This window comes from Podarcis tiliguerta, assembly GCF_965153285.1.
Source record: "Podarcis tiliguerta genome assembly, chromosome: 5".
Lineage (NCBI taxonomy): Eukaryota > Metazoa > Chordata > Lepidosauria > Squamata > Lacertidae > Podarcis > Podarcis tiliguerta.
The window spans coordinates 59,430,060-59,441,345 of record NC_139538.1 but is presented as its reverse complement, the minus strand read 5'-3'; the positions used below and the strand labels follow the sequence as shown (position 1 = coordinate 59,441,345).

The following is an 11,286-nucleotide window of genomic DNA, read 5'->3' as shown; positions in this document are numbered from 1 at the left end:
CCCCTGCAATGCAGGAATATGCAGCTGTCCCTTATGGGAATTGAACCTGCAACCCTTGTGTTTCCAGCACCGCGCTCTAACCAACTGAGCTATCCAGGCCCTCATCTGGAAGGCTTCAGGTTCCCTACCACCCTGGTCTAGCTCTTTACTTGGGACGGCCAAAGCTGAGATGAGAAGGGAAGCTTGGCAAGATTCCACATGCAAAAGCTGACAAAGGAGGCCATGGCCTGTTGTTTTGAATAAAAGCCACCCAGGGATGATGCGTTGCTTATTTTTCCGAAGTTTAATAGACGCAAAAGTGAGTCCATTTTTAACTTAAGACTACACCGGTTCCATTCTATTGCATTTCCCTTGCAGAAGTGTACATAATAGGAGTAAACAGTTTTGTGGTGTTAAAATCAAAAACAAGAGTGTGAAGAGATCTTGTTACATAGAAGCAGAAGCAGCAGCAGTGTGTGTGTGTTTTTGTGTGTGTGTTTGTGCGCGCGTAGGGGAAGGGGGAGAGGAACAGGGGAATTATCAAGAGTAGCTAACATTTCATAGGTAATAAATACATTCCGAAGTGTTGCATTTCATTTCCCCCCCAAGTCCACTGAAAAAGCACTCGCCAAGGTTGCTTCTCTCGTGTTAAGTAGCTTTGTGACTTTTGGTCAGACTAGCCCGTGGAGGGCTTTTTACTAAGCAGTCCAGGTGCTTGTTATAACTTTCACAGATTATGAGCTGCGGGCCAGTCCGAAAACTCATCCTGCTGCCACGAGCACGGAAACCTTAAGATTCTCCCAGGGAAGTGTGTGTCAGGATGTTTACAGACTTTGTGAAACTCTAGGACCGCTGTGGTCTTATCTTCTGTTACCTTGAAGAAAGTGAAAAAGGGAGAGGTTACTGAAAGTGGCACTGCGCACTCAAACCAGAATTGTCACCAGAAATGTACACACAGCCACCGGTCCAAATATAGCGCGGGACTTCACAGTCTAAATTGGTCGCAGCAAACTTGAGAGAAGGCACAGGGACTCTATGAAGCTGCTCAGTCTAAAGGAAGAACCATAGCTGAACGAAAAACCACACACTACAGTGGGTTGTGGGTGGGACATGGGTGGCGCTGTGGGTTAAACCACAGAGCCTAGGACTTGCCGATCAGAAGGTCTGCGGTTCGAATCCCCGCGACGGGGTGAGCTCCTTTTGCTTGGTCCCTGCTCCTGCCAACCTAGCAATTCGAAAGCACGTCAAAGTGCAAGTAGATAAATAGGTACTGCTCCGGCGGGAAGGTAAACGGCATTTCCGTGCGCTGCTCTGGTTCGCCAGAAGCAGCTTAGTCATGCTGGCCACATGACCCAGAAGTTGTACGCTGCCTCCCTTGGCCAATAAAGTGAGATGAGTGCCACAACCCCAGAGTCGGTCACGACTGGACCTAGTGGTCAGGGGTCCGTTTACCTTTGCAGGTTTTTTTGTATTTAAAAAAAGAATAACAACAATCTGACTAATCAAATCTGCTCACGCACATCTTGCTAAACCATGTTTTGGTGTTGGGGAGCTTGCAGCTCTTCAGATACTGCTGGGACTCCCAGCTCTCATCAGTACCAGCTAGCATGGTCAATGATGATGGGATTTGTAGTCCAGCAATCTCTGAAGAGCCACAGGTGCCTCTTTCCTGGTTTAGTGTGACACATGAACACAGGCCTTCTGCTCTTTGCATGTATTACTTCAGATTTTGTTATACATCTGCAAACATGCTTGAAGATCCGTCTGTCAATCCAGCCCTATGACAGACATGACTTTGGCCCTTAGCATTCCCTGTCCCATGATGCAGTCCCTCAAAAACTCTCCCCTCCCTCTCTGCTTACACTGGTAAGTTCACACATATTTCTTCCTGTCATTCATTTTTATATCGGGGTAGGCAATCTTGTGCCATTCAAATATTACTGGACTACAATTTCCAACAGTCCCGATGGCCAAGCGGTCTGAGGCAGAAGGGAACAATATCCGGAGGAGGCCAGATCGTCTATCCCCCATTTGAAGATTTGTTTTACTGAGCAATGCTGAGCATGTTTTGCAGCACACCACATCACAAATAAGGCTGCAGTCACATACCTACTTACCTAGGAGAAACCCCTATTGAATTCAACGGGACTTATTTTTGAGTAGACTGATACAGAATTGTGCTGCTTGTTAGGAACGGAACAAAATGCACATAACATACTTTATAATATATTAAATACTTTGGAATTTTAAAGTATAACCAGCTTAAGAAACAGGGAGGGAGAGGTGACAAGATCCATTTCCAGAAAGAATTTACACTGTAGAGCAATAGAGATTTCTTATTTCTCGAGAATTTCACAAAAAGGAAGCAGTAGCAGCACGCGCATCGAAGTAAGTTATGGTAATCCTCACATGCAATATCAGCTTGTGCTGACAACTGAAAAGAAGCCTTCAAAACACTTAGGATGAAGTTACCTTAATAGCGGAATAATTCTTGCCAGACACACCTGCTGCTTTAGAAATGGAATTAAATTTGTCAAAATGTTAAAAAAATTGAAAACATTTCAAGCATTTGATGGTTGAGAGATACTGTTCCTGGCAACTTTGAAATTGTTGGCTGTAAGAGCATGTGATTATTTTACATGATTTTAATTGTTTTTAGATGTTCTTATTTTATTTTTAATTGTATTGTTTAATCACTGCTGTGTTTGCCACCCTGAGCTCTTTTGGGAGGAAGTGATGGGGGGGGGGGGGAATAGAAATTAAAAAATTAAAATAATAACAACAAATGTACACCTTTTAGAACCAGTGGCCACTGAATTTTCATTTTGCCTTTCGTTGTTGCTGAGGTTGTCCAGTGTCCAACCACAAAACATCTGTATCTCTTAAGAACTGATTTTAGGGATGTTTGGATCTGTTTGAACATTTTGTCTTACATGATTTTAACCCACACTGAGACTGAATGATGAAGAAATGATGAATAAATGTGATTATGTAACTTTCCCCAGCTTTTCAACATCTACAGAAGTTTAATAAATAACTCTACATTTTTTGATGCCTTAAGTAAAGAGGTTTCTTCCTGAAACAAGTGCCTCTTTCATAAATCCACAGAGATGGATCGAGTCCAAATATTACAATCAAAAGCTAAAGACCATTGTTTTTGACAACAAAAGAACAATTTTGGGTGACCATATTCTTGGAGACAAGCCCTGCGGCTGCAAGATACACCAGATAACACCATTTCTAAAAAGAAAAAGAAATCTAGCCCCAGAGTTCATGATTCATTTCAGTTTATAATAAGAAAAAACCAAGAAAAGAATATTTACATTACTAAATCAGGGACTGGCAGAAGGTAGGTTTGCAGTAGGTGAGCTAACTCCCAGTTGTTAAAGCAACAACAAAAAGGATCCCACTCTCTAAATTAGACTGCTGAAACAACGAAATCTTAGGAGAAAAAGAGGAGTGGGTTTTCTGTGTCAAAGGACTGCAAGTTCCATTCTGGTGCCGAAAACAAGTTTCCTGGGCTGAACTCAGAGGAATCCTTTTCCTTGATTCCAAATGCTGAGCTGCTCTGGTTAGTGGACCTTGGGTTTGTAGTGAAACAACCACCACCAAGAACGAAGAAGATCCAACAAGCTTGGAGCACATCAACTGCACTTGCACCGTAAATCACACAAAATACTTACTGAGTTCTGGACCAAATACATAAAGAAAAACTGTGGCCACAGAGAACATACAAGTCACATGAGACTCTCCAAGGCTAGCTGTGTTTAGCAATATGTACCTACGCTTCAGAGCTTGGTTTTCTAAACTGTTTCCCAGAGAACCCAATGGCTTCTTGGAAACTTATCAGGTTCCTCAGTGAGAAGGACCAGCGATAGCAGAGAAACTTCTTTGGCTGACAGCTTGCTTACTTTTACCAATCTTTTCCTGCAATGCGCTACAGCAGAGCTAGACTGCTAGATGCACTCTAGTTCATACTCTCCATGCTCTCTTCATACTCTCCAAGCTGCCCAGCATGCTCCAGTTCAAACCACAAGGGCACAACAAGGAACACCTTGCTCACTGATGGGTTCCTTGGATGTTTTTAAGCAGAGGCTGGATGGCCATCTCTTATGGATGCTGTAGCTGAGATTCCTGCACTACAGGGGGTTGGACTAGATGAGGAGAGAGTGGTGGTGCTGTGGTATAAACCACTGAACCTCTTGGACTTGCCGATCAGAAGGTCGGCAGTTCGAATCCCCGCAATGGGGTGAGCTCCTGTTGCTCTGTCCCAGCTCCTGCCAACCTAGCAGTTCAAGAGCACGCCAGTGCAAGTAGAAAGATAGGTACCACTGTGGTGGGAAGGTAAACTGCATTTCTGTGTGTTCTGGTTTCCATCATGGTGTTACATTGTGCCAGAAGTGGTTTAGTCATGCTGGCCACATGACCCAGAAAGCGGCCTGTGGACAAACGCCGGCTCCCTTGGCCTGAAAACGAGATGAGCGCTGCAACCCCATAGTCGCCTTTGACTGGACTTAACCGTCCAGGGGTCCTTTACCTTTACTAGATGACCCATTGTCAAGGGACAATGACAGTATCTCTCTTCAACAATTCCCATTATTTTTGTTTCTTAATGAACTTCAGCATGGGCATTTGTAACCCCCCAGCTACCCACCCAATAAAGCCAAGATCACTGATTTATCTCCTCAAGGAAACCAGGCTTTTTGTCTTGACAACTTCAATTTCACTCATCTCACTTGTATTATACTTCTCACGATCCCAAAAGCTAGACAGGAGTAGCACTGCTTTAAAAAAAAAAAAAGACAACCCAAACTAAGAACATTTCTGAGAGTACAATCCTATAATACCTACTTAGAAGTAGGCCCCACTGAGTTCAATTGGACTTGCCCCCATGTAAGCTAGTATAGGGTTCTAGCCTCAGAAATATGGAAACAGGACAAAAGCTCCACCAGCACAGAGGCCACCGTATGTTGGTGTCATATTGGCGACGCTACAGAGCACCAAAAGGGAAGGAGGGGGGAAATCATAGGGCTATAATAAAAGAAAGCTTGCACTTCTCGCAAGCATTTTATTCAGTGACTGCAGATCTGTGACCAAGACTGCAAAAACAAAAACCAAACGCCGAATCAGTCGACCATAAATTTTGTTTGGCCACCTGCTAAAACACTAATTGGCCTTTCTTCGTTATGCAGCCCTGCATTCTTATTAGCCGCTGCATTCTTATTAGCCTCTGACAGTTACACATTACATTTAGTGGCTGCTTAACAGCAGGGCTCCACACTACCAGAGTGCAGCTGGTCATCATAGATTATCTATTTCTAGGTCAGATAACTGCAGTTATTACCCCGACTTCCCACTAAGCATTTTCTTTCCAGTCTTATCGCGTGAAAACCAGTTTGAAAAGACTGCATCTGATCCCCTACAACAATAGCCCTCTACAGGGGGGAAAATGATAAAAAAACCAAATTACATTAGCACTTTTATTTCAGCACTATTACTGCCTGCAGTTAGAGAAAATCCCTTAGAATTAAGATATGCGGTCAGAGGCCCAGCCTTCGCTAAGAAGAGAAGCCCTTCAATTTACATGAAGTGATCTCCTCCAGAACTTCCTCAATTTCCTTGGATTCATCCAGCAGAACTGTTCATTCCCCCCTTTCACGCAGACACTTATTTTCTCCATCCAACTCTCTGTCATCTTCGGTAGCCCTTGAAACAACTTCTGAGGGAATGGTTTTTGCTGAATTGACTGGTTTGGCTGAACAAAACAGTTGACCAGCAAAGTTTTACGGATCTGAGATAACTGAAACTAGAGAACAAAAGGAGATGATGATTTTTCTGGGTGGGGTGGGGGGCAGGGGGAGGCACAGCGGATGATGAAGTTGGGGTCTTTGGTTGCGTTCAATGACTGAAAGAGAGAAAGCTGCTAGAGAGGTGGTTATCTTCTTCAGACAAAGCCCAAATACCAAAGCATAACAGATTAACTGCTGTTGAGAAGCTGAAGCTCCTCCAGAGTGAAGCCATCCCATCTAAAGCAGGTTCCACAGCAATGCTTTCCCTTCTCCACTTCCTTCAGGAGCTGCTGTGGTTGTGGATAAATTTGATTTTCTTTTTAAAGAAAAAAAAATCAATGGTGACTTCCACCTGGAAGCTAGTGGAAGAAAGCTCACTGAGCAAAGTGGGAGTTACATCAGCGTCAACCTGCGCAGAATCAGGCTGCTTACAGGATGACTTCAGCAGGGATGTGTGAGAACAACCACGTGGATGGGACGATTGCCCCCTGCCCACATACTTGCATCACCCACCACAATTTCTCTCTCCATAGGGTGGGGGTGAGAATCGTGTTGGAAACTGAGATATGAAAGCTGGGAGCTAAACAGCACCTTAAACCTAGGTTATGGGCACCACAACCAAGGCACACTTTTTTATAACAAGAATACAAAGCTGAAAATGAATGAACTGCAGCTAACATCCTATGTTCATTTTTCACATGGTCTAATCCTCATCTGAAGACCCCCTCTGCCTTACCCCTCCTAATATTCTTATTAGGGTCCCTTCTCTAGTCTTCAGAGAGTGGCTGGAAGTAGGGAGGCAGAAAAGACTCCTTTTTTCCTTCCAACAGTGGCAGTTTTAATCTGAAATCTTAGGCGCAGTATTGTGCCCAGAGCTCAGAAACTGCTCGCATTAATGAAATTCCCTGTCATAAAACGCACCTAGAACAATGGGAGTTTTGAACGCTGGGTGGGAAGCCAGGAGGTGGGGTTAAGTACCCCTTCTCCTACCTTATATTTATTTTCCCCAACCTGGAGTTTCCAGTTGTTACTGTTCCTACCTTGAGAAACCTGGTCTAACTCGGCAAGACACAGAAGGGGAAGGGGGAACTTTAACATGTACCTCAAATAAATTGGATTGCTTTTGGCAGAGAAATCCTTGCTGGACCACAGAGCCATATTCTTTATGCTGAGTAAGCTATGAAGAAAACTAGCCGACAGGATGAACCAGCTGATATCTGCCAGTTGCCTGGCAGCTAATGCACCAAGAAGCTGCAAAAGAGGGTCTGTGCATTAGGTGGAAGAGGAAGCAAGAGAGAAGTGCAGAGACCCACATGGCTCAAGAGCAACTTGCAACAACTATGGCTTAGAAATCAGTTTCCAGGTGCCACAGGTCGGGGGGGGGGGACCATAAATAGGCACAATCCGCAATTACTGCAGCAAAGCTTCAGCCATTTTGCACGTTAGGTTAGATAGGCTGGTGGCAGGGGAATCCTCAAGTGTACTCAATGCTCACAGTGAATGTGCCGACCCAGACATATAATTTAATTACCAATATCCATTTTAAGAAGTTGCTGGTTTTAGCTTTGCCTTTACATGGATTGCAACAGTCCATATATGTGGTGTACAAATAAAATTGAAAATATTTGTACACCACTTAAAGAATTTTATTTTTTTTAATCGAGCGGACTACATTTTCCTTAAGTTTATTCACTAAGTTTATTACTGAAAAAAAGTATTTTGGAAGATATGCTGAAAGAAAAAGAGAGAGGCTAAGAAGCTTCTCCAACAGGATGCATAATACATAAAAATCTCTTTTTGAGACAATTTTATAGAAATATTTCATAGCAGCCATTTAATGCTGGCAATTTAGCAAACATATGATGTAAGAGAATAAGGACGGACACACACACACACACACACACACACTCCATCCTTTTCTTTTTTAACAGGTAATGTAGACTTGCAGAGCCTAATGACTGAAGTGAGAAATGATGAAAAAAACAATATAGCATTCCCTGTAGCCCCTTGGTTAAGTATGTTTGGGGCTAGAATATAAAATGGGTTAAGAAAAAAATGCATGAAAACCAAGCCCAAATTCTGCATTAATAATAATGCACGCCCAGATAGGAATTCAGTTTGCAGAGACCTGCTTAGTTGGTTTGGAACAATTTCTTCTGAACTCACTACCTGAATTCTGGCAACAATGGACAGCTGCTGAAGAGAAATAACAAGCCATAGCAGCAGGATGAATACGAAGGTGTAGAGCAGGAAGACACCCAAGGGGGGGGGGGAATAAGGGCATAGAAGTCCCTTCCAAAATGGCAGCTTGGTTTCCCAGAATCTGTTTTCATTACCAGGGCCAAGTCCTGTAGCATGTGAAGAAATGATGAAGAGGAATGCACTGAGCATGTGCCAACTCCCTGTCATTCTCCATGGAACTGACACCACTGGCTCTCACGTTTTAAGGCTTTGTAAACAGGGTTTCCAGGATAGCTGGTCTTGTTTCTAAGCAGGTCTAGTCTCCAACACCTCATGTGAGAAATCAAGCATCGTGCAGGTCCTGCCAGCACATTCCAAATGTTGCATCTTTTAAACAAAGTTGGAGCTAACAGACAGCAGATTATACCCAAGATCGCCTGCATTTCTCAAACTGCAGGAAACAGAGACAATGTCATGCAATACTGATGGCCTACGAACATCCGGTATTCAGGTTTTCCCTACCTGGATTTCAAAAAAGGAGGGAAGTAACAAGCTCTGACAAGCTAAAGGATTAGCAATCCTTACTACAGCAAAGAATATAACAGAGGGCAGGAATGAGACAGGCAGGCAAGTGTCTACATGGAGGCATGAGCTGGGTGGGGGAGCACCATTAGTGCGCCCCCCCCCCAAGTGTGTGAGCACAATTTCATCAAGTTTTGAGGAAAAAGCTACCCAACAGAAAAATAGTTTATTGATGATGATGCCACAGAAATACAGGGTATCTAGATGGTACTTTCCATTAACTTCATTCCCAGTTGTCACTGTTTAAAAAAGACCCCAAACTAAACACTCCAGGCCACACAGAGGAATTCCCTAAATTATATTTCCTATCATATGCATCTCATCAATGCAAAGCGATTTGTAGGGAGTGCTGTTGTGTGTTCAGGTTCTGCTTGCAGGCTTCCTGTCAGCATCTCATTGGCCAGTGTGAAAACAAGACGCCGCACTACAGAGGCCTCTGGCTGATCCGGGAAGTTTTTCTCAAGTTCTTATTTGTCATGAGGAACAACAAGACCCATATAAGACCAATTTACACTTGTCTTTCTATAAGGGTATTTGGCAAGCTCTCTAACAAATGATGACTTAACACCCCTCCCCCCCCCAAAAGCTCTAACTCCAAACTTTCCAGTCACATTTCAAAAGATGGAAAAGATACTCTGGGGTGACTTGGTAGCGACCAAGACTATGCCCTTAATATACCCAAACTTTTATATCACAGTGCAAGATACCCCAAAAATGCACACACTTTTAATAGTGTACCATACAGCCCCTTTGATTAATTCCCACTGAAGCAGTCCATCCCTCTCACTTTTAAAAACTCTGAAAAACAAACTCCAATCACACAGGTGCTTAAATCAGCTTGTGTAATGCACGTGCCGCCTCCCAAATGCACTCACCTGCAACTGAAGCCAAAATTATGTTTCAAACTGCGTTAAGAGGTCTCTTATTTCTGGGGTCAGGTGTTCCACTGCCTTGGCAGCTTCTGTTATAGCTTTCCGATACATCCCTTTCTTCTTACGATTAAATCGCAGTTTGAAATATTCAGAGAAAGGGGAGAGTTTTGAGAGAGACAAGAAAGATGTCGTTGGAGAACCAAACCATGAAACCTTTGCTTCTTGCCAGGAAGGGTCTCCATTCTCCTTCTGGCTGACGTTTATGTCGAGCACACGGGCCGGCCACCAGGGGAAGCCATGGATTTTGCCCCAAACAATATCCCCGACTGAAATAGTCCTTCCATCTTCAGTGATACACTTTGCAACACTTTGCGTGTGCAGTCTAACTGTTAATGGGGGCACAATCTTTCGCTCATCTTTCGAGGACGAAGAGACGGACGCATCGTCGCCAGGTAAAAAGTCACACATGTCTGGCGATGTTACTTCCGAGCTAGAAGATTTGGATTCGTCTAGGCTGTCGTTGCTACACACCGATAAGCTAGAAGAATCCGCTTTCCTCTTACGGTAATTCATAAGGAAAGCCAAGTTATCGTGTCCATCTTTACCTTGGGGAAACCTTTTGAAGTCGTCGTCTTCACAGGAGCTCCCTGAAGACATCTCGGCTAAACTTCTATCCGCAGACTCATCGGTATAAAAAGAAGCAGCACGAGACTCTCTGTGACCGGGAAGGACATTCATCTGGTCGATAAGTTCCGCTTTGTAGATTGAAACGTTGTCCCCTTCGTTGATCCGATGGGGTTTCAGTCTGATCTTGGGAGGTGGAACATCTGCACTGGAATGCACAGGCCTGGTTAACTTTAACTTTGGAATGGAAGCAAGCTGACCGCCCGCAGACTTGTCCACAAAACATTTGGTTTCCCGATCCTCTTCCGAGTCTCTGGTCTCCTCTTGGTCCTCCCCTCTGCTCTGAGGACAAAACAGCTTCCCTGAGCCATGAACCCGGGAGGGGATTTTCACCACCTCCCCTTTACCTTGTGGGGTGCTGTAAGATATTTTTATAACCGGAGTCCGGTGCATCAACTCCCTAGGGAACTTCTCCTCCTCCCCCCGTTTTTCTCTTTTGCCCCTTTTCTCTCCGTAGTCGGACTCGCTGTGCCTCTTTTGCTCCTTGTCCTCGATGCTCAGCTTCCTCCTGGTTTTTGTGTTCTGCCTGGCCTTGTTCCCCTCCTCTGGGCTCAGGGTGTTCTTGCACTTCTCACAGAGCACTCGCCTAGGCCTCAGCCTAATGGTGCTCATGATGAGCCGGCCAGGGTCTCTGTTGCGGGACAAGCGTCGCTTTGTCCTTTTTATAGTCCTTGGAGGGGGCTGAGGCACCCACTGATTATACGAGCGCCTTAGCCACAACGGAGGGGGGAAGGGGGCTCCCTCAAAATAGGGAGGGTAAGGAAGAACATTGCCTGACGGTGGCGGAGGCAAGAGGGGGGGAACTTGTTCCTCGCCATTGACTTTGGAAGGCTTTTCGTCCAAAGGCCACTGCCCAGTCTCCAGCTGTATGGACTGCCTGTCTTCAGACGTCCCGTTAGTGCAAGTTTTATCCAGAGGCTCATCTGTCTTTGGTAATGAAGCTGGCGGAACACAAAACAACCCAGACCTAGAGCAACGTGGGTAGGGAACAAAAGGTGGGGGAGGGGGAGAGAGAAACACAAGATCAGGGTCAATTTAACCATCCCTAAAAATTACAGAGAGAACAGTTTTAAAATATTTCTCCACAGAAGAATTTGAAAGCGTCCTTCTTATCTTACAACTCTGAAGAATATCACCTGCCGCTTTAGAAAGGTAGTTTTGCCCTTTGTATGGAGTGCCCAAGCAAAGCTGTGCACTAA

At 44.5% G+C, this 11,286-nt stretch overlaps 1 protein-coding gene across 4 annotated transcripts in view; it reads right to left on the bottom strand.

The window, feature by feature from the left end:
* Window positions 1-264: 264 nt before the first annotated feature.
* PWWP2B (PWWP domain containing 2B) overlaps window positions 265-11,286 on the bottom strand; it is a 33,862-nt gene continuing 22,840 nt past the window's right edge. For all 4 annotated transcript variants that reach the window (XM_083443526.1, XM_083443523.1, XM_083443525.1 and 1 more), the window contains exons 3-4: window positions 9,407-11,054; window positions 265-853 (exon numbers count right to left, since the gene is read on the bottom strand). In XM_083443526.1, coding sequence (XP_083299652.1) covers window positions 9,425-11,054 — 1,630 coding nt within the window. In that variant the 3' untranslated portion in view covers window positions 265-853; window positions 9,407-9,424. The remainder of the gene's footprint in view (window positions 854-9,406; window positions 11,055-11,286) is intronic.